This window comes from Taudactylus pleione, unplaced genomic scaffold (genome assembly GCF_031769625.1).
Source record: "Taudactylus pleione unplaced genomic scaffold, aTauple2 ptg000069l, whole genome shotgun sequence".
NCBI classification, from domain to species: Eukaryota; Metazoa; Chordata; class Amphibia; order Anura; family Myobatrachidae; genus Taudactylus; species Taudactylus pleione.
The window spans coordinates 8,190,070-8,213,060 of NW_028284471.1; the positions used below are offsets into that span (position 1 = coordinate 8,190,070).

Sequence of the window (22,991 nt, forward strand, 5' to 3'; positions counted from 1 at the left end):
TGTTAAAGGGTGCTGTAACCCCCGAAAGTACACTCCAGTCCAAACCAAAAAAATAATTATTTTCTGTGTTTGTGAATTGTGTGCACTGTGGCTGCACGTGCATCAACAAAGGAGCAGCGCCAAGCGTGCGCCTGTGTCCCATAAGTAAAGAGCCGGCTGGCTCATTTCTTAAAGGGTGGTGTAACCCACAAAGTGCACTACTCTCCAGCAAAAATAAAAAAATATTTTCTGTGTTTGTGTGCGCTTTAGCCGCACATATATATCAATTTAACATAAATGGAGGACCAAACTTTCTCCGATAAAAATAAAATAGGGAAAGATCAAGAACCTCTTCCTCCTAGTGCTGTTGCTGCTGCTGGGAGTTGTTCATCATCCCAGAGAGGAAGTAGGAACATCACTACTTTTACTAAACAATTGACCCTCCAACAGTCCCTAGCGATGAGGATGAAGTACGACAGCAGTCATCCTGAAGCAAAACGTATAACTGAGGCCTTGACTGCTATGTTGGTGTTAGACGTGCGTCCGGTATCCGACATTAGTGCAGTGGGATTTAGACAATTGATGGAGGTAGTGTGTCCTCGGTTCCAAATCCCGTCTAGATTCCACCTGCATCCTCAAAGCAGCAGCGACAAGCGTGCGTCTGTCTGTTAAAGGGTGGTGACACCCTCAAAGTGTGCTACACAAACAATTAAAATATTGTTCTTTTTTTTTTGGTCTTTGTGAAATGTGTGGGCTGTAGCCGCACCTGCATCCTTAAAGCAGCAGCGACAAGCGTGCGTCTGTCTGTTAAAGGGTGGTGTAACCCTCAAAGTGTGCTCCACAAACAATAAAAATATTCTTTTTTTTTTTCTGTCTTTGTGAATTGTGTGGGCTGTAGCCGCACTTGAATCCTAAAAGCAGCAGCGACAAGCGTGCGTCTGTCTGTTAAAGGATTACATCGGTGACAGCATCCAAGTAGGCATGTCAGACAGTCCGTACCTGTACTGGCAGGAAAAAGAAGCAATTTGGAGGTCCCTGTACAAACTGGCTCTATTTTACCTGAATTGCCCCCCCTCCAGCGTGTACTCCGAAAGTGTTTAGTGCAGCCGGGAACCTTGTCAGCGAAAGGCGTAGGAGGTTGCTTCCACAAAATGTGGAGAAGATGATGTTCATAAAATGAATTATCAACTCTTCCAGGGAGACCAGCCTCCAGAACGTACAGAGGGACCTGTGGTTCCAGCAGGGACGAATTAATACTCTGTGAGGATGAGGATGTACACACTGAAGAGGGTGAGGAATCGGTGGATGAGGAGGATGAGGATGACATCTTGCCTCCGTAGAGCCAGTTTGCGCAGGGACACATTAATTGCCAGCTTGTTTTGTGGGGGCCCAAACGAACCAATCATTTCAGCCACAGTTGTGTGGCAGACCCTGGCGCTGAAATGATTGATTTGTTAAAGTGTGCATGTCCTGTTTATACAACATAAGGGTGGGTGGGAGGGCCCAAGGACAATTCCATCTTGCACTTCTTTTTTTTCTTTGCATTATGTACAGTTTGGGGCCTAGTTTTTCTAACTGCCATCCTGTCTGCCACTGCAGTGTCACTCCTAGATGGGTCACGCGTTTGTGCCGCCCACTCGTGTCGCTTAGCATAGTCATCCAGCTACCTCGGTGCAACCTTTTGGACATGAAAACACTATTGTGAGGTGTGAGGTGTTCAGAATAGACTGGAAATGAGTGGAAATTAAGGTTATTGAGGTTAATAATAGCATAGGAGCAGAGAAACCAACAAATTCTGTGATTTTAGCTGTTTTTATGCTTTTTTAAAAAAAAATACAGATCCAAAACACAAAACCCAGAACCCAAAACACGGAAGGGTGGTTTTGGCAAAACCAATCCAGATCCAAAACACGAAGAAAGATCCAGATCCAAAACCAAAACACAAAACACGAAAAGTGGCCGGTGCACACCCCTAGTTATATATAACTGTACCAACTTCCTCACACAACCTGCTGGCCAGGACACCAACCCAAGTGGCAAACTTTGCTGGTTATAGTGCTTGTTTACATGAAGCAGCACAGGCTAAAAAGGCCCACTCTTGCAAATTCTAAAACTACAATTAGCTGTGAGGTACAGTAGCTGTGTCAAGATATAAAGGAGAAAATCAGAGGGGGAATTTCAGTTTTCACACAGCAAAATAACCATCACTTGCAATAATCCAATAAATTACCGGTTTGAGCGTATGTGAACGAATCAGGTCCAAAATAACATTTTCTTCACTTCTGCTTGACTTAGTCTGGTCACATTCCTGTAACAAAAATGAATACACTTTCAGGCTACTGTATGTCCAGGTAGAGTTCCTTCATCCCTCATGCAACACATCCAGGAGGTGGAATGAGGTGAAGGCATAGTATATTATTAAATACAAGAAGCTGCTCCTCCCAGATGTTAGATCTCACAATAAGCCAAACCACCCACAAACTTCCCTTGTATCATTGTAAAGACATCCATTTCAACATGGTAAAGAAATCTAATGCACACAAGTATTACAAAGACAATTTGTTTTAAGATTGAAGGGCGAATTACTTATATGCTCAGATCCATCTTACTATCCAATTCCCCTCTAATCCTTCTACATGCTGATGACCAGGTCTCCACTTACATCTGACTGTCTACAGAAGAAACACTCCAGCTTTTCGCAAAAGTGTCCTAGCAGTTGTGGTGTCAGGGTGGATAGTTTCCCACATGTTTTGGTCTAGTACCCCTGCCATTTTCTTCTGGTCAGTGGTCTGCCAGGTCTGTTTAAAAGGTCCTTGGGTGGCATTTATCCACATACTTGTGATAAGTGTCAGGCCATTTATCAGTCCAGGGTTAGAACTGCAGTGGGCGCCATTGCTATGAAGCCAGGACTGCCACTGGGGCCCTTCTCCCCTACACAGCTCACACTGATGGAAGAGACCATGTTGTTAATCCCAGTATAACCAAGGTCATGTCTGCATTAGCCAGTGAGGACAGAGCTGCCAGTTTAAGAGTCGACCGTCAGCAAGGAGCACATTAAGCAGTAGTTCGACAATGTGAACTGGTGGCACAACTATGGGGCATAATGTTAATTAGAGCACTACAATGGGGCATAAATGAACACCTGCTGCAGAGAGGTGTCACTAAAACCATTGGACTAGGGACCCCATTCAAACGGTTGCCATGGGGGCCACAAATTTCTAGTTATACGCCTGTTTACCGTTATTCAGGTTAAAGCCCCTTTTGTACAAGCTTGGAAGATCAGTTAACTCCATTCTCTATAGAAAATTGCTAGAGTGCAATATTGCATGTCTATGATAAAAGAAAGGGCCAAATTTGGACTGAAGGGTGATAAACCCCAAGTTTGTCCCAAACATCACCCTTTGTATTTAGTTTAGGATTGGTGCAGTGGGGTTTGGCATTATAACAACTAAATGTGGACCTTTTTATTAAATACTCTTCAGAATACATCACCTTGCACCGTGTTGGATGACATGTTCCTGGGATACATATCAAAAGATACAATGTCAACAGTGACTACGTTGAAACAAGAATGTTGTCGCAATTATCCAGACACTGTTGTAATGCTACTTAAAGAACTTTAACCAGATGTCTAAATAAGGTTGCCCCTATATCCATGTATTTTTGGGTCGTAACCTGCACCCCCTAAACTTCCTTTATGAAATTTTAAAACAAACCCAACTGGGATCACAGAAAGCAGCACCAAGACCAGAGTATAGGTACATATATCTTGGGTCACACTTCAGTCATGGCACTAATTAGATATTCACTGATGGAGCAAGTTTCTCAATCACTCACACCCCATTACCACTTCACTCAGTTTTGAAAACTGGTGGAAAGAGCGATCAATATTCCAAATTTTTTATAACTGCGGAAGAATTACAATTTACACCACCTTTACTATACACACTTGTTTTCATGTGTACAATTCTTTTGTTTAATCTTACTATGCATTGTGAATTAAAGGACCTCTCTTAATCCACTTATCCCACTAACAGGCGATGCATTGCAGGCCATCACCATCAGTACTCCCAGCTCACCTTCACCTGTCGCAGGGTGTATCTCTTGGACCGTATGTCATTCATCAGCTGCTCATATGGAGTAAGAGTGTATTCAACAGGCAGTGCATTGTAGGTTCTCTCCTTGGCACTGCGGAGAGTGATCCCAAGTCGGAGCTCATTCATTACTCTGGTCCACACACTGCTCTGCAACAGAACATATACGGACTTTACAGTTACAGAACCAAAAAATAACCAAAAAAAACCCAGGCTTATCGTAACTTCCCATACAGCAATGTAAGGTTTATTAAAGTATTTTCACTCTAAATCCATATAAAATACAAGGTCATGTACAATTCAAAAAGTCTGCATGGATTATTCTATAACCTAGGACAGGGGTAGGCAACGCACGGCACTCCAGCTGCTGTGGAACTATACATCCCAGCATGCCATGCCAGAGTTGTCGCATGTTGCCTACGCCTGGCATAGGTCACTTATTTAATCACAGAAACTATGGCTTTAAACTGCTAGAGTGATGAAAGATACCACAATTCCTAAGGTCAGTTTTCTCTAAAGATAGCATCTGAATACATCACTAAGGGACCTATTCATGATCACCAATGGGCCTGTTACACATGTGGAAACGCTTTTACTGACCCCATTCATTATTAGGGGCCACCTAACATTTAGTAAACTCTGAAAACTGAAAGTTCTCAGAGTCTGCTTTCGGGAACCAATGCCATCTTTAGATTGTGGTGGTTCCCGGTACCCCACTCCTTCCGATGGGAATTCGATCTGGGACTTGCAAATATGAATCAGATCGTTCCCTCTGCTTCTGTGCGATAGCGTGACCTCAGGTAACCAGCACTACTACATCTGTAGCAGTGTTAGGGGATTGCTGGAATCACCGAAGCAATTTTGAATTGCACCAGTAATTGAGTGTCCACCGCAGATATTATACATCTTATTTGTTTGCGGCATATGCTCCATGGCCACTTTATTAGGTACAACTTTCTAGTATTGGATGGACTCCCCCAGAACAGCTGTTGCTAACTGGATTTTTTATTTTGCACACCCTTCTCTAATCTCAAGACTGTGTTGTGTGAAAATCCCAGGAGATCAATAGCCTGATATACTCAAACACATTGTATGGCATCAATCATTTCTACGGTCAGTAATTTAGATCAAGTTTCTTCCACCTTCAGGTGCTTGGTTTTCACCAGGTCTGCATGATTTCATACAATCGATTTGCTGCCATATGATTGCATGAGTATATTAGAGAAATATATATGTTATGACATAGCAAGAGCAGATAAATACTTAAGAGTTAATTAACATTGTACCAAGTTCTCAGCGATAATAAGGGAATATTCTTTCAAATCTTCTTTAGGCGTAAATTTCTTCAATGCCTAAAAAAAAAACAAAAAAAAAACATTTATGTATATTAAAAAAAAAAAAAAAAAAAAAGAAAATAAGAAGTTTATTAAGTAGTAACAAAATATATGAAAAAATACTAAGGTCCAGATTCATCATCAAGAGATATTCTTGTTACCAATCTTAAATGGAGCACCATTTAAGATTAGAAACAAGTGATAAAATCACTCGTTGATTAATCTGGACCAAAACTATAGTAGACAATCAAAAATACTATTACAGGTTAATTCACCCATATCCATATACAGAATTTTTTTTAGCATGACTGATAGTGAAAACTTTGCTTTTTGAGGATTCGGTGTAAAAAACAAAACAAAAAAAAAAAACACCTTTGTTTCAGGAACAAAAAACTATTGAAAATATTGTATAAAATTACCTGTATAATGTGTATATAAAAACATACATGCATTTCATGTTTAGATTACATTCCCAAGATCTCATTATGGTTTGCAAATATTCCAAATACAGAATATTTAGATATCAAAAATACCCTAAGCATTTCAAGCATTTTGGATATGGGAGACTCAACCTGTACAACTCTTAATACTAATAATGCTAAATACAAATGCTAAAGAGGTCAACTTTTCTTTTGAAGACTGGTATATACCAATAGTCAAATAAAAAATGATTGATATTATTATTATTATTATTATTATTAATAATAATAAAAGCCTAATGAGTTTGAAGTATTTTCTTTTTCAAAAACACAAATCAGTCATTCTGAAAGAAAACATTGAGGTTTATGGCAAGAACTAATATGGTCTTTGACTCCTGCTCTCTATCCATGGTGTGTGAAATTCTGCAAGCTACTGTACTAAATTGGCAGTTGAATGTTTCCCAAGTTACACTGGCATTGGAAGGGTCAAGGCTTCCTGAAATAAAATAACTGAGTACCAGTTGGTAAATGTGTATTAATTTTAAATTAAAAGTGAATACTAAGGGCAGGGAGACAAGCCACGTTAGTAGGATTATGTGCATCATCATGTATTAAAAGATCTGGCATTTTGTATAAATAAGACCAATTTAAATGGCAGCTTCAGGCAGCAAACTCATAGTCCAAGTTGCAGAAAAATACCTAGTTGAACTCTTGGAGGGTATACTGTATTTATGAAATGGTAGCTTTTCCAAGCCACAGCTTCTTGAATAGTTTGACCTCAAAATTTAAAGTGGCACTAATGTTAAGTGCACAGTCCAACCTATTTTCACTTTGTATTAAAATAAATTGAATTAAGAGTAAAGATTTGCGGGTGCAGATTCCTGGAATATGAACACACCCGAACTTAGGTGTTAAGAGTAACTGAGCACCGGCTTGGGTCTTCCAGCCAACTTCGGATCCCAAAACATCTTACCTGGACCAGATCTTGTATGTTTTGGATTGCATCAACTTCCCGGCATCAGATCTCATGTTTTTTGGATTGAATATCAATATAAATGATTGGGTACCATTTCACACGGGAAATCAGAGGAAGAGGGTGTGGACTGAAGCACTGTCACTTTACTTTCGGGCACTAAAAACGCCATTACAAGTGTTAAAGGGGCACTTATTAAAAAAATAAATAAAAGGCCATGTGAACACTATGTTGTGTGATCAGGCAGGCACTTTGGGTTAAAAAAAAAAAAAAAAAAAAGACATTAACACTGTGCTAGAGTGGCATCGTGTTATTGGAAAAAAACAAAACAAAAAAAAACACATTAGGGTGCCATTACTAGGAACACTTTGAGGCACTGTGTTGTGTGTTCAGGTGGCACAGTTTTAAAACATAAAAATAAAACTGTTGTGCGTTTATCATTATGGGCTGTTTGGGGGCATTGGTGACTGTCTTTTTGCATAGACAAACATTTTTATTGATTATTGCTCTAACACATTACTAATTCATAACACATTTTTAACCAGAAATGATGTGGTGCCTCACAAAACACATGTAAAAAAAAAACAAAACAAAAAAAAAACAAAACAGAATTTGGGAGCATATTTCATATTATTTGGCAATATGCACAAGACGGCAACAAGACGTCATGATTTTTATTTTATTCATCAAATCGATCACTTCATACATACTACACCTCCAGTACCCTGTTCTGCCCTTCGGCCTCTGAGCTTGTTACCTAAACACTCAGACTTTCTGGTACCCATCAAATGCACTACAGTGGTGCATTACCCAATTAGGAAGGAGAGGGGAGGGGGGAGTAGTTTGGCCAGTTTCCCTTACCTTGTCAGAAATCCTTGTCTATTAACATAGTATTCTTTTATGGCATTTTCTCTTCAGTTTATGCAAAAGAGCTCTAGCAGCACGTCTCAATTTGAAATTTTTGACATTAATCAAATCGATAATTTTTACCCGCCTTCCATTACATACTCCACCTCCATTTTCCTGTACTGCCCTTGGGTCTTTGTCTGATCTACTTCATGATTAATGAAAACATTCTTTCTATGGGGTCATATAGTTTAAAAAAGTGCCATCCTGTCTGTTACTGCTGCATTGCAAGATTTCATAGATGTAGTAAAGTCTTTTAAAAACTGCCATGTGTTTGTGCCACTGCTCTGTTGCTTAGTTTAGCCAGCCAGCGGCCAATATTGGTGAACATATAGTGAGCTGTGTGGTGGTTACATTGACTAAAAATTACTGCAAATTAGTGTAACTGAGATTAGTACTGTAGGAACAAAAACAGGCCCAAATTACATGATTTTAGCGGTTTTTATAATTAGTTTTTTTTTTTAATCCAGATCCAAAAAACACATGAGGATGCTTTTTTCAAGACCAAAGCAAGACTAAGCAAAACACGGAGGCCTCACCTACAGTACCATCCAAAAGTGAAACAAGAAAACATCCAAAACGCATAGACATGGGGCTTTGACAATGCAAGCAGGATCGCATCCCAAGTATTCAATCAAGGTCAGAGATGCCTCACAAAGACCGGGATGTACTAGAGGAAAAATGCTGTAAAAACCCTATTTTCAGTGGTTTTTTACCACATTTTCATATGTACTAAGCCTCAGCCAGGTGCAGGGAGGAGGAGCCCGGGACTTCCTGCAGAGGTCACCAGCAGGAAGCTTCCGGGGATAGGAGACACGCGGAGACCCCCCTCACCCGGTTGCTTCGCAAAGGGCAGCTCTTATCACAAGAGCTGTCCTTTGCGATACAAATTGTATATGTTAGTACATATGCAATTAGTACTTTTGCGGCGACTGGTGGGATGTACACTGCAAGGTTAGTACATCCCAGCCAAAATGTTCTCTCAGATTGCTTTACGGTGTATGCAGTGGAGGAAGAAAAATGAAAAACTGAAATCATACAACATTGTAGAATGCATTTTACCTGCTTAGATAGCTCTATGGTTCGCAAGAGACTGCAAAAATCCTTGTGTTGATCAAACTGGATGCGACAGACTGCTCTGTAGTGAAGGGATGCTTCAGAAGGCACGAACATTCTTTCAACACATTGCTAGAAAACAGCAATTTTTCCCATGTTATTTGGTCCTTTAACAGCTGCAAAAAGTAATAGAGAAAGGGTGCTGGAAGCAGCAGTATAAGGATGGGTGGGAAAACAACGACTTTCCAGATTTAACTTTTTCCTAGGTAGCATCTTAAAGTGACTTCCCATGACCAGGAGGAATTATGCTCAACCTAGAGTTGTAGATTTTAAAATTCTATGGGCTACAAGACAATATTACCCATTAACAGGAATGTATCTACTATCTAGATACAAAAGCATCTGGACCCAAGGCAGCTGCACTTACACAGGATATATGTGTGAATGTTTCTAATGACTCAAAGAGCACATTTGGTTTGATGTATAATGAAATACCTTAATAACGTCATTCAGCATGAACGCCTGCCAACTGCCAGTGGTAGGGTCGCTGTTGGTCGAGCAGAGCCCTAGCATGCAGAGAAGCAGGTTGTCCAGTGAGTCACTTATCACACGCTCTATTTTATTGCTGAGACCCCAGTCCAGAGCCGTGTACACGGCCTTACCCAGCCAGTCAATGATCTAGGACAGAAATATAGAAATGATTATTGAAATGTAACAATTAGTTTAGTACTGCACACATTTTATTTGTCATGTACGGTAATGTGCTAAAAAGCATACTCTCTCCCAGGCAAGAAAACACTATGGGCCCGATTCAGAGCCACTCGCAAGTGGCCAGATGTTAATGAACAGTGGTAGTGGGCAGAGGAGAATTTTTCAGGTATAGGCGGTTGCTGACTTGGGTCCCCGCTGTGCCCCTCCTACCAGCCTGAGCAAGTAGTGCCTCTCTCCCCCCACCCCCCCACCTTGACACCCCTGCTGAAATCTAAACCTCTCTGCACATTTGAAATCTCCTCCATCTGCAGTACATCATGGGCTTGCCAAGGTGCTAGTTTACTTGCTTTTTTTTGCTTTGCTCCCACTCAGAATGAGTGGCGTGATCTTACTTGTTATAATGCCCCAACACAGAGCATTGGCCACTAACATGGAGAAGCAGCTTCTTACATGTGAAGCTGCTGATTGCTGCTTGTCTATTACACAGGAAGATACTACCATCTCCCATCCGCTAAGGAGATAAGCAGCATTCAGAGCACAATTGATGCTTTGGGAAGGCATTTCTGTAGTTCATGAATTACATTTTTCATTGAATAAAATAAATAAATGGCCAAGTATTTAGAGTTGGCAATCATTCTGGGTTCTGCAAATTTCCATCTCAGGTGTCATGTATTTGTATTTAGGAATTTGTAAAGTACAGCAATAAATAAAATGTACCTTTTTCTCCAAAAGATTTGAGTCTTGGGGAACTAGAATCCAAAAAATGCAATATTTAGTGGAAAGATTAACAAAAAGATAAACACAGATTAAGAAAAAATATATATAATATTAAACCATTGTAAACAGGATGATACAAAAAAAATAAAAATATGTTTCCAAACTTTTTAAGATTATGAACCATTTTCTTCTATGTTTTTGAATAGACTCTGCAGTATTCAGTCTGTAGATCAGCACACTTGAAGGAGAAGAGAAAGTAGATTGGACTAGAATAATCTATAGTCAGTCATACTTGAAGGGTTAGGTGCAGGGAGTTGTGACAACACGACTCACTTCATTAAGGTCCCACACCTTGCTGCACAATCCTGTGAATCGCGTCATCACGCAGGAGGGTCATGAAGACAATTTGCAGTAAATCACATAGGGCGGGATGCACTATACTGAAAAATGCGGTCAAACCTCCGGAAATAGTTTTCGGAGGTTCGATCGCACTCACCATATGCGCCAAGATCACCATATGCGCCTAATAGGAGCCCGCCCTGGTTCCCCACAGCAGCAGAACAACTTCCGGGTCACAAACCTGGAAATCTCCACACTGCAAAGGACAGCTCTTATCGGTCGAGCTGACTTTTGCTTAAATGTACATGCATACTGCGTTACTAAATGCCGCTATGCATGTGATCAGTGGCGGGATAGATGCAATGGCAGATGCTTCCCGCCCATTGCAAAGATCCCATCCCATCCACGTTACAAGGGAAATGGGCAGATTTGAAATTCTGGAGTCTTCCAAACATTCAGGGACGTAAAATAAGAATATCTATAGCCAATCCAATCATTAGAATATTAACAGCAATGTAGAATCACAGAGCAGAGAATGGTCTCCATATGTGGAAGTTTGTAATTGGAATGTAACCAAACCTAGGGGGGTATTTATCAAAACATGTAGAGAGATAACTTGGAGAGAGATAAAGCACTAACCAATCAGTTCCTGTCATTTTTCAAACAGAGCGGTATTCAACTAGTTTCGCATCGGCAAGAAAGTTTCACCTACCCGACTTTTTGCCTGCATCACGTGTTTTGGACGCAAAAAACTTATCGTGTGCGTCTCGGCTATTCGCCCTATTCAATTACAAACCAGGCAAAACAGCAAGTGGCGAATGCTAAACATGCAGAAAGTACTGTCAGAATAGGGGATATCAGTCTGAATCCCCCCAAAAAGATGCACTAACATTGGGGATCAATGTAGTAGTGTTCCAATAGCCCTAACAAAACGATTGGGGTACTGAAGTGGTTTAAAATCCTTGTTATTAGCGTTCTTGTTAAAGTGGTGAAGAATGGCATAAAGCAGTATTTTTTGGTGAAAATAAGTAGTCGAGTCAAATTTGGGGTACTTGAAAATAGGTGCTAGCATAGTTTTGTCTCTAAAGTGAAGTTTTAAAAAAACATGAAAATCACACCTGTTGCATGCACCTGCAATCCTAAAGACACCTGACCCATCCTTGCAGACCCCTAAAAAGGTTATTTTGCTAGTTTTTATGCTTGACCACTTTGTACTTTTTCGTCCCCAAAATAAAAGTACTTTTTTGAGTTTTTTTTTTTTTTTTTACTCAGTTGTCCTTTGGGGGGCTGTCCCAAGGGTTCTGAGTGGTTTCCCCACGTTTGCACCCCAAAATAAAAAAATTGCATTTCTTTTCTCCTGCTATTCTTAGGCAATTTTTTTTCGCATATTACATTGCGTTTACTTTCCACATAGGAGACCACGCGAAAAGCCCCGATTTGCGATACTTTTTTGCGGAAAACTGCTTTCGCTTCTAATTGAATACGGCGCACAGTATGCAAAATGAGTTAGAAGCAGATTAGTTAAGGTGCCTACACACTTTGCGATATGCTCACGATCCGACATTGGGTCAGATTTCCCCTTGAACTCTCCCCAGCAGCTCCCTGGCAGTCATGGGCACGATTTGGTGTTAAAAACGGTCCAATGTGACAAACGATCTATCGTACCTCCTAACTATTCCAGTGCATCGTGACTGAGATTGTCAGATCTGCCCTACAGCAAAGCAGACCTGAAGATACAATGTACGACCTGCACGGACGCACATCAGCATCACGGCATGGGCATATTTTACATGATTTGTCATCACGATGCGTCAAAATTGGGCAAATTGTGTAAAATATCGCCAAGTGTGCTTTCTCACTCTCCATGCTTTGAAAAATACTCTGCCTGGTATTTATATAGTAATACCACAACGTAGTGGTGGGAGACGCCTGCCCATTGGTAAAGGGGTTTCAGTTTAAATAAAAAAATCCCCAAACTCCTTATTATAAAGCAGCACATTACTCCCACATATCTCCCAGTTGTCCTGATTTCTATAGGGCACAGGTTCTCAAACTCAGTCCTAAAGACCCCAAACAGTGCATGTTTTCCAGGTTTCCTCACAGAATCATAAGTGAAATAATTAGCTCCACCTGTGGATCTTTTAAAATTTGTCTGCGAGTAATGACTACACCTGTGCACCGGCTGGTGACCTGGAAAATGTTACCTGTGTGGGGTCCTGAGGACCAAGTTTGAGAACCACTGCTATAGGGCCATCCTAGCTTTCAGAGGTCAACAGGTGTATGGTCTGCTGGAACAGCAGCATGTCCTCATGAGGTATAAGTTCATCATGGGGTGGATTTGGCCAACTCAGGAATGATAAATCTAGAGTGCATCATGCAGTGTAATTTAAATACCATAACAAGGTCAGCTAAATGGTCTGCAGTCTGCCGATACATTGTAGTGAACAAAGAACAACAGCCAACTGTATGCATGGAAATTACCTGCAGTCATCCAGCCATGTATTCCCATTACCAACATTTTGGATAGGAAATAACTCTTGATTGAAAAAAAAATGTGATATATATATATATATACATACATACATACATACACACACACACACACACACATATATACACACACACATACACACACACACACACAATGTTTAGACTATTTTATCCCATTGAAATATTTAACAATGCTATTTGTACATATGGGGCAACAAACATACATGATTCCCACATAATCAAACTAAAATATAATTATGGCTTTTTGTAATAATCACTCATATAAACCTGTTGTCAGTAGTCAGAATAATGGTGCATACACGGTCTGATTTTGTGTCCGATCTAACCGATAACGATTGTAAAAATCGTTCAATCATTCAGATCTGAAAGGAAATCGGACATGTGGGCCTGCAACGATGAACGATGCACGTTCCCGCATGTCACATAACGATATCGGACATCTGATGTGTTTGCAGTCAGATTTGGTCGATTTCATTCATTTTAATACTGTCTGAAATCGTTCAAATCGTTGGTAAAAATAGTTCATCTGACAGATCTGACCGTGTATATGCACCATAACTTTGCAACCTGGAAAACACTCCCTCTAGCAGCAGACATACATCAATAATCCAAATGCTTCAGCATTTTGATAAAATAATGGAACTTGTGAGAATTTGCGCTTATTGGCATCATTGATATTCAGAGACCAAAAACAGTCAAATATAAGGAGGCCTGACCAATCCCACTACCCCAATGAATCAGATAGAAAAGTAGTCTGATTCTTATTTTAAATGTCAAGATGGACATATAAGAGTTCGTTTTTTATTTAACCACATCCCCAGTGACCGCATGTGTGCACTTACCAGTAGAGGGCGCAAAAGACACAGTTCCATCCGAGTGAAGATAGATATTATCTATACCCCTCAGAGTGGGTAAATCCCCAGCGCCCAGCAAAATCTGCTTCAGTTTGCAGCTGCCTTGATAGCACAGAGCCCAGGCCTGCTCTTCACTGATCGGTTGTCCAGAACCCTCTAAAATTTCTTTCAGCGTCACTTTACTGTGATGCCCAGAGGGGCCCCACTCACTCATATTCCTCACAGTAAGGCTCTTTCCCACCCAATGATTGTCAAAATATTCCTCAATAACTTCAAAACTCATCACTATTTGGTTTTCACCAGGCTCCATCTAATCCCTTCCTTCTTCTTATAGAGCACAGGAGAGGGCAATCTCCACATTACCCCAATTAAGATGAAGTTTAACCCTTTGCAAGCCTTGTGTGTTCCTTTCATGCTGCTTTGCATTTACAGATAAAGGGGCTGATTCTTAATATGATCAAAGCAAAAAAAAAATGCAAGTAACTTTTCACCATGGCAAAACCATGTAGCACTGCAGGTAGGACAGGGAGGGGTCAATTCAGTTAGGTACAAGTTGGTTTCTGCAAGCTGTTCTCACGGCAAACTCACACTATGAATTACAGTACAATTGCTATCCAACTCCAAACCCGCATGGATTAGGAAATTCATGTTTTTTTTGTGCGCACCAACCTGAGCAGGTGAAAAGGTAAGGTGGCCAGACACGGTGCGATGCACCGTGTAGGGCAACTGCCGATCCGTCAGTAGACGGATCGTGCTGTCACCGCCGGCAATCGTGCGGTCCCCGCAGACCGCACGATATGCCGGCTCCCCCTCCTTCATCTGAATGGGATCGTACATCGCATCCCAGGTCAGATCTTTTTGCAGGAAGACCTGGGAATGCGATGTATGACCCCGCGGGAGCGCGCAGCACGATATCAGGTACAATATCGTGCCCATACACGGCACGATATAGTACCTATATCATGCCGATCCGTCACATCGGCACGCGTATCGTGCCGTGTATGGGGGCCTTAAGGAAAAATTTTATTGTAAGATAAAAAACCCAGGACACAGTGCAGAACCTCTAGTACACCGGTCCCAATGAATAATCATGCACTTGGGGGATTAAATAGCATAATTTGGCCAATAAAGACATGTCTATTTTCATGTGAATTTCTCTAAAAAGCTCAATAATAGGTTAAATGATGTGGGACAGGTGTGGAGGTGTAAATGATGTGGGATATGTATGCAGAGGTGTATTGATGTGAGATGGTTTTTATTTAACTTACAGATAATAGGTAAAAGTGTTTATTAAAATTTTTTACAAACGTATACGAAAACACTGAATAATTATTATACAGGCACTTTTCTGTACCCCAAAATGCTGAAAAGATATTAATCGGGTGTAAAACACTTTCTTGCGATCGTTTATCAGCCTTTAATTGAACATGCAAAAATCAGCCATTTGACATCTTGGGGTATATTTACTAAAGTGCTGGTTTTTAGAAGTGGAGATGTTGCCCATAGCAACCAATCAGATTCTAGCTATTACTTTCTAGAAGGTGCTAGACAAATGTTAAGAATAATCTGATTGGTTGTTATAGGGCAACATGTAAACATCTAAAAAAACACACTTTAGTAAATACTAAATATGCCCCCTTGTAAGAACCTCCAGTACTTTTGTTATGGCCACTAACAGCCTTCTATTTACTGAAGTGCCAAAAGTCTTGGGATAGCAGTATGCAAAGGTAATGGTGTGGTACCCCACTAGTCTGTTGGATAGTCTTGGGCTGCCCACACTATGTAATAAGCAGCTATGAGAGCATGGGCGTTGGAACGGGGGAGGCAAGGGGTGGCCCACCCCCACAAACATTTCAAAGGACTGTCAGGGCTGTGCAGCTTTATAGTAAGAGGCTGTATAGCCCCTATACCGCATGGAGGAAGAGGTGTAATGTGAGGTCTTTAAGTTAAAACGCTGCACATTACACTTCCTCCGCATGTGGTGCGGGGACTATGCAACCCATACTTGCCGACAATCACCTCCAGACTTCCGAGAGGGAACTGATTGTCGGCTAACAGCGGGGGGTGGGGCCGGCCATTGACGTCACATTGGGGACGGAGCCGGCCATTGACGAGACATTGGGGGCGGAGCCAGGGGCGGGACCGTGATCGCATCATTGTGGCCCCGCCCTCTCTTCACAATGCCGTTATTTCAGCATTGTGAAGCAGGGGGCGGGGCCACGATGACGCGATTCAGTGCAAATCGCGTCACCGGCCCCCTCGCTGCGGGGGTTTCTAGTTTTTTCTGGGGGGAGGTCGGGAGGGTCGCAGGCTTCCTGGAGGCTTGCCTGCCTTTCCGTGGGGGCCGGGAGCAGCACCCAAAAATCAGGAGGCTCCCAGCCAAATCGGGAGGGCAGGCAAGCCTGATACAACCTATTACTATAAAGCACAGCCCCTTACAGTCTACGGCTGCCACTTAGGTAAGATGGTGGTGAAGTGAGGGGAGGAGGGGGTAGGGGCGGCACCGGAAAATTTTTATGTTGCTCCCCAACATAAAATCATTCAGACGCACCTGTATGTGAGCATTAATTCATTGTATTAAAGGGGAAGGTTTGTATTTAATGTAAAATGTTGGACTCTGCACTTATGCTAATTGTTTTGGGGTAATGGAAAATGTATTGCCGCCCCACTTCATGACCAGCGCCTTAAGACTCTTTATTGGATGTAGTTCACAGTGCCAGAGCTTACTGGATGCCTGGCATTCTGCGCATTGGTCTGGTGGGCAGGAGCCGGCATGTGTAGCATAGAAGACAGTTGAACTGCCACAGACTCCCTAACTCTAGTGCTGACTGAGGAAAGAGAGAGGAGAGTGGTGAGACGCAGCACAATTACCTGAGACAGAGAGGTGTTCCTGGTGCCTGGAGATCAGCGGTGTGAGACTGATCGATGTTAGAGTGACTGGAGATCGGCAAAGCAGCTCTCAGACAGCAGTGGCATTCGGCAGTAGCAGGTCCCGCAGGAAACTGGTTCCAGTGACCTCTTCCGGACAAGCAAGCCACTTCTTCACTCCCAGTGGAGACGGGCAGAGAGGCGTAATTTGAAAATAATCACACATTCATAAAAATATAGAAACAAAATCTATTGTATTGTGTACAGTGTTACTGGAGGTATACGTTCAGGATTCACAATGCAGATGCCGGAATCCCGACACTTATCGGAATACCAGCCCTGGCATCCCAACCTCCCAACCAAAGGTAACTACCGGGGTTAGGTGGGGTCATGGTAATGGGTTAGCTACTAAGGGCAGTGTTAGGGTTAGGCACTAAGGGGCAAGGTTTAGGGTGTGGGGAGGGGGAGGTTAGGTTTAGGCACCGGGGAGGGAGGGTTGGGGGTAAGGTTAGGGGTTACATTAGTAGTATACTTACTTAAAGCCGTCGGGATGGAAACCTGGTCGGAATTCTGACCGCTGATATCCCTAGCGCCGGGATCCCATACCCAACCCTTAAAGGATATGGTAATGTAAATTCTTGTATGTAAGAATGTGAATCTCAAGTGGAGCTGTGAAGCCAATCTGACTGAAATCCGAAAATGGCTGACTAGGAAGTTATACACTCCCTATGAGAATAGTTTATATACGTTACAAAATATTTATGCAATCTAATTTATGATTATAAGATACATAAATATTATTTAACTCTAAAAAGTCCTTTATATGTGAAAAAGTCCTTCCATAAATTATACCATAACAATGTAGGTCTTTCTAAGTGCCAGGTGTTAAAAAGTATTTTTTTTTTATTCTTAAATAATCTGCAGATGTTCCTATGCCCAGAGGGCTGATGCAGATGTTCCTATGCCCAGAGGGCTGATGCAGATGTTCCTATGCCCAGAGGGCTGATGCAGATGTTCCTATGCCCAGAGGGCTGATGCAGATGTTCCTATGCCCAGAGGGCTGATACAGATGTTCCTATGCCCTGAGGGCTGATACAGATGTTCCTATGTAGGATAGTTTTAGAGACCTGCACTTCCTAGGGTTGCTGCTAAGAAATGTAAGAGGGTGATCCCTAGAGACTCAGCGCACTCCCTTTATGTCAGAGCTAATGTGATATTTCAAAAATAAATGAATAGTCCAAACAAAGAAGTCTTTAGGACAAAAAGAGATGTAGTCAATTCACCCACAGGATATGGAAGTCCTTCCTTTTCAGTAAGATCTCGAATGAATAGAACCTTGAATATTTCTTATATATACCATATAATACCATATAATGTGAATCCATATGTAAGAACAAGGGGAGATAGTGGAGTCCACAATAGTAAAGTATTTAATGACACTCAAAGTAAATTCATAAAAACAAAAAACACACATAGATCATCATATCTATGAATATCCACCAAAAAGTAAGTATTCAAGGCGTACCAGATAAAGTGGGTGTAGTTAGTACAATACACCTATACTCGCATTACAGTTGTCCAACAATTTCCGGGACCAGAAATACTTGCAGCTGAATATGGAGCCAGGTGAATCCTTCTATCATCCCAAAAGCAAACTGGACAGTCTTGTACTTCACCAACGCGTTTCAACTCCCATGGGAGTGACAAAGACTTCTGTAAAAAATAAGTGCCAGAGCCATTCATCAAGTTCCGAAAAAATATTTTTTTTCAGAACTTGATGGTGTTACTGTTACTGAGCACCACCCTGAGATGGCGCTCACCCCCGTTTATTTTCACAGGCTGCTGTTTACATGGCAGCCTGTGAAGATTTACTTGGCAGCCACAGCAGAGGGATCTATTCAGATCCCTCCCTGCTGTGTCTGCGCTGCCGAACCCTAGAGCTGAGAGCACCGGGGCACTACAGACATGTAGCCCGGCTCATCAAAAGAAGACAGGGGAGCTGGAAGAATGGAAGGGGATGTGGCAGCGGGGGTGATCGGACACCCATGTGGGTAGTTGACTGCAGGGAGATGGAACACCGGGGGCAAGGATAGAGACAGACTGCGGGGTGGGAGATACCACTCCCTCCCTTCTCCCCTCCTGAGGCTTGTCACTGCTCCTGCCTCCATCTGCTGGCAGGGGAGCGCAGGGAGCATGGACTAGAACAGGCTGCAGGAAGAGGAGCACAGGGAGAGGGAACACCGGGGACAGGCAGTGGGCAGGGGAGTGCAGGGATAGGAGATATCAGAGGAGAGGATAGAGGCAGAGGCTGTGGGTAGGGAGAGGGCAGACACGGGGCAGAGAATGCGGGTAGGCAGAGAGGTAAACCCGGGCCAGAGGCTGCAGGCTAGGAGGGAGACAGCATAGATAAAGGGGAAAAGTATCACAAGTAGCTGCTCCGCAAAAATAGCAGCTTTTCGGAAGTGATACTTTAGTTAATGAGGCATGATGAATGCGACCATCTCCAGCCCGCTCGCACAAGCTGTGGTTGGGCACCCACAGCTTAGTGAGCAAGCAAGAGAAAAAAAAATATCCCCGCCCTGATTCAGAGCGAGCGCTCGCAAACAGCGAGCGCCACTGAATCAGGCCCTAAGTCCGAGGGATATATTTACTAAAGTGAGAGTTTTTAGAAGTGGAGATGTTGCCCATAGCAGCCAATCAGATTCTACTTAACATTTAACTAGCATACCTCCCAACTGTCCCACATTCAGCGGGACAATCCCGTTTTTCTGGGACTGTCCTGCTATCCCACCCAGACGGGCAGCTGCGTCTGCATACATTTAAACAGGGGGAGGGCTAAACGACCCAATTCATGTATAATCGCGTCATTAAGTCCCGCCCCCTACACGGGGACCCACGATCGCCGCGGAAATTATCCCCATTCTGCCCACTTAACTAGGAAGTGGGCAGAATGCGGGAGAAGTGCCTACCCTTCCGGGGGTGAGGGGGGTTACCCGAAAAATAGGGAGCCTCCCACGAAAACCGGGAGGGTCTGCATCCACCTCTGAAATCAGGCCCTGGGTGTGGTCGACTATATGTTATTAATCAGGAGATCCAGACACCTGTTTGGAACTCACTCTAGAGCAGCACTTACTACAGAGTGTAACATTTATTAGGTTACTCACTTACATAAGAACATTTCTATGGTCCTATTTATTAAAGGGGGACAAACCCTTTCTCCAGAAAAAACGATACAGCCAGCTAGAAGGACTATTCAATGGGTATCACCAGGATAAATATTCCCCATGCAAAGCACATGTACCACAGCAATCCTATCACCATTATCATCAGGTCCGGATCGCAATAGTAGAGGCAGTCACAGAAAACATTTTGTTTAACTACATTTTTAAAAGGGTCTCTTTTTTTTTTTATTAACTTTTCTTTTATAGGAAGTGGTACTGGAAGTCCACTCTGCATTAGTGACGTGCAGTGAGGTCCATGGCTGGGGAGGCACACATCAATATGGGTCTTAGTGCTGGGAGCCTGTCTCACCCCTTACTCAGTAGCGGATTTACAGCTAGGCTACCAAAGCAGGCGCTTAGGGCCCGGCAGGTCCCAGGGGACCCGCAGCGTCGGCTATGCTTATACCGTGCCCGCGTCAATGAAAGGGCTGGCAGCCAGGAAGTACTAATAATGATGAGTCACACTGACTCATTATTATAGTATTTTGTGGCTGACCGCTGGCCGTAAGGAAGGAGGAGACAGTCCGGGTGGAGGAGAGGAGGGGGCCCCACCCTTTCTTCTCACTCTGCCTGTCACTAGACTGCCCATGAGCCAGCCCCTTCCCCTGAGTCCCCGCCCCCTCCTCTGTCTATTCTATAGTCACTCTCTTATTCCAGAAAGATGCCTGAGACCACGCCCCCTAACAAGACCCCGCCCTTCCCCTGAGTCCCTGCCCCTTCTTTCTGTCTATTCTATAGTTACCCTTTATCGCTGAATGAAGGCCATGCCCCCTAACACTGAGACCCCGCCCCATCCTTTCCTGTCTAGCTTATTGTCTCTCTCCTTGAGTTGCTTCCTTTCCTATGCCTTGGAGACCAGCAGGGGTCACACAGTTGACAGATCCTGAGGAAAGTGGCAGTGTCATCTAGGGGGGTGGTATATGTATGTAATTTGGAAGGGGGTCTTTTTTGGGGGGGTTGGAATGTATTTTAATTCTGTCTGTGCTGGGGGTGGTGTATTAATTTTCTGTGTGTGTAAGAGGTGTATTCATATGATCTGTTTTATAACTTATATGTGGGTCACCAATGTTCTCTGCATTATATGTCCCTCACTGTGACGCTCTCTGCATTATATGTCCCTCACTGTGACGCACTCTGCATTATATGTCCCTCACTGTGATGCTCTCTGCATTATATGTCCCTCACTGTAACGCTCTCTGCATTATATGTCCCTCACTGTAACGCTCTCTGCATTATATGTCCATCACTGTAATGCTCTCTGCATTATATGTCCCTCACTGTAATGCTTTCTGCATTATATGTCCCTCACTGTGATGCTCTCTGCATTATATGTCCCTCACTGTAACGCTCTCTTCATTATATGTCCCTTACTGTAACGCTTTCTGCATTATATGTCCCTCACTGTAACGCTTTGTGCATTATATGTCCCTCACTGTAACGCTCTCTGCATTATATGTCCCTCACTGTAACGCTCTCTGCATTATATGTCCCTCACTGTGATGCACTCTGAATTATATGTCCCTCACTGTAACGCTCTCTGCATTATATGTCCTCACTGTGATGCTCTCTGCATTATATGTCACTCACTGTAGCGCTCTCTGCATTATATGTCCCTCACTGTATTTCTCTCTGCATTATATGTCACTCACTGTGACGCTCTCTGCATTATGTCCCTCACTGTGACGCTCTCTGCATTATATGTCCCTCACTGTGATGCACTCTGCATTATGTGTTCCTCACTGTTTTGCTCTCTGCATTATATGTCCCTCACTGTAACGCTCTCTGCATTATATGTCCCTCACTGTAACCCTCTCTGCATTATATGTCCCACACTGTGATGCTCTCTGCATTATATGTCCCTCACTGTAACGCTCTCTGCATTATATGTCCCTCACTGTAATGCTTTCTGCATTATATGTCCCTCACTGTGACGCTCTCTGCATCTGCATTATATGTCCCTTACTGTAATGCTCTCTGCATTATATGTTCCTCACTGTATCACTCTCTGCATTATATGTCCCTCACTGTAACACTCTCTGCATTATATGTCACTCACTGTGATGCTCTCTGCATTATGTCCCTCACTGTAACGCTGTATGCATTATATGTTCTTCACTGTATTGCTCTCTGCATTATATGTCCCTCACTGTAATGCTCTCTGCATTATATTTCACTCACTGTGACACTCTCTGCATTATGTCCCTCACTGTGACGCTCTCTGCATTATATGTCCCTCACTGTGATGCACTCTGCATTATATGTTCCTCAGTTTTGCTCTCTGCATTATATGTCCCTCACTGTAATGCTCTCTGCATTATATGACCCTCACTGTGACGCTCTCTGCATTATATGTCCTCACTGTGATGCACTCTGCATTATATGTCCTCACTGTGATGCACTCTGCATTATATGTCCTCACTGTGATGCTCTCTGCATTATATGTCCACACTGTGACGCACTCTGCATTATGTCCCTCACTGCGACACTCTCTGCATTATATGTCCTCACTGCGACACACTCTGCATTATATGGCCCTCACTGTGGTGCACTCTGCATTATATGGTGCTCACTGTAATGCTCTCTGCATTATATGTCCCTCACTGTGATGCTCTTTGCATTATATGCCCCTCACTGTGATGTACTCTGCATTATATGGCTCTCACTGTGATGCACTCTGCATTATTTGTCCCTCACTGTGATGCTCTCTGCATTATATGTCCCTCACTGTGATGCTCTTTGCATTATATGCCCCTCACTGTGCTGCACTCTGCATTATATGTCCCTCACTGTGATGCTCTCTGCATTATATGTCCCTCACTGTGATGCTCTTTGCATTATATGCCCCTCACTGTGATGCTCTTGGCATTATATGCCCCTCACTGTGATGCACTCTGCATTATATGGCGCTTACTGTGATGCTCTCTGCATTATATGGAGCTCACTGTGATGCTCTCTGCATTATATTGCACTTACAGCGACACTTTCTGCATTATATGGCCCTCACTGCAA

The 22,991-nt window shown here is 42.8% G+C and overlaps 1 protein-coding gene across 2 annotated transcripts in view; it reads right to left on the reverse strand.

The window, feature by feature from the left end:
* Positions 1-14,236, reverse strand: part of LOC148534302 (protein spire homolog 1-like) — a 33,776-nt gene extending 19,540 nt beyond the window's left edge. The window contains exons 1-7 of one of the 2 annotated variants that reach the window (XM_088467171.1): positions 13,882-14,236; positions 10,190-10,221; positions 9,257-9,439; positions 8,768-8,893; positions 5,360-5,425; positions 4,059-4,223; positions 2,210-2,287 (exon numbers count right to left, since the gene is read on the reverse strand). In XM_088467171.1, coding sequence (XP_088323297.1) covers positions 2,210-2,287; positions 4,059-4,223; positions 5,360-5,425; positions 8,768-8,893; positions 9,257-9,439; positions 10,190-10,221; positions 13,882-14,203 — 972 coding nt within the window. In that variant the 5' untranslated portion in view covers positions 14,204-14,236. The remainder of the gene's footprint in view (positions 1-2,209; positions 2,288-4,058; positions 4,224-5,359; positions 5,426-8,767; positions 8,894-9,256; positions 9,440-10,189; positions 10,222-13,881) is intronic. The other variant, XM_088467170.1, reaches the window with a different exon arrangement.
* Positions 14,237-22,991: the final 8,755 nt, after the last annotated feature.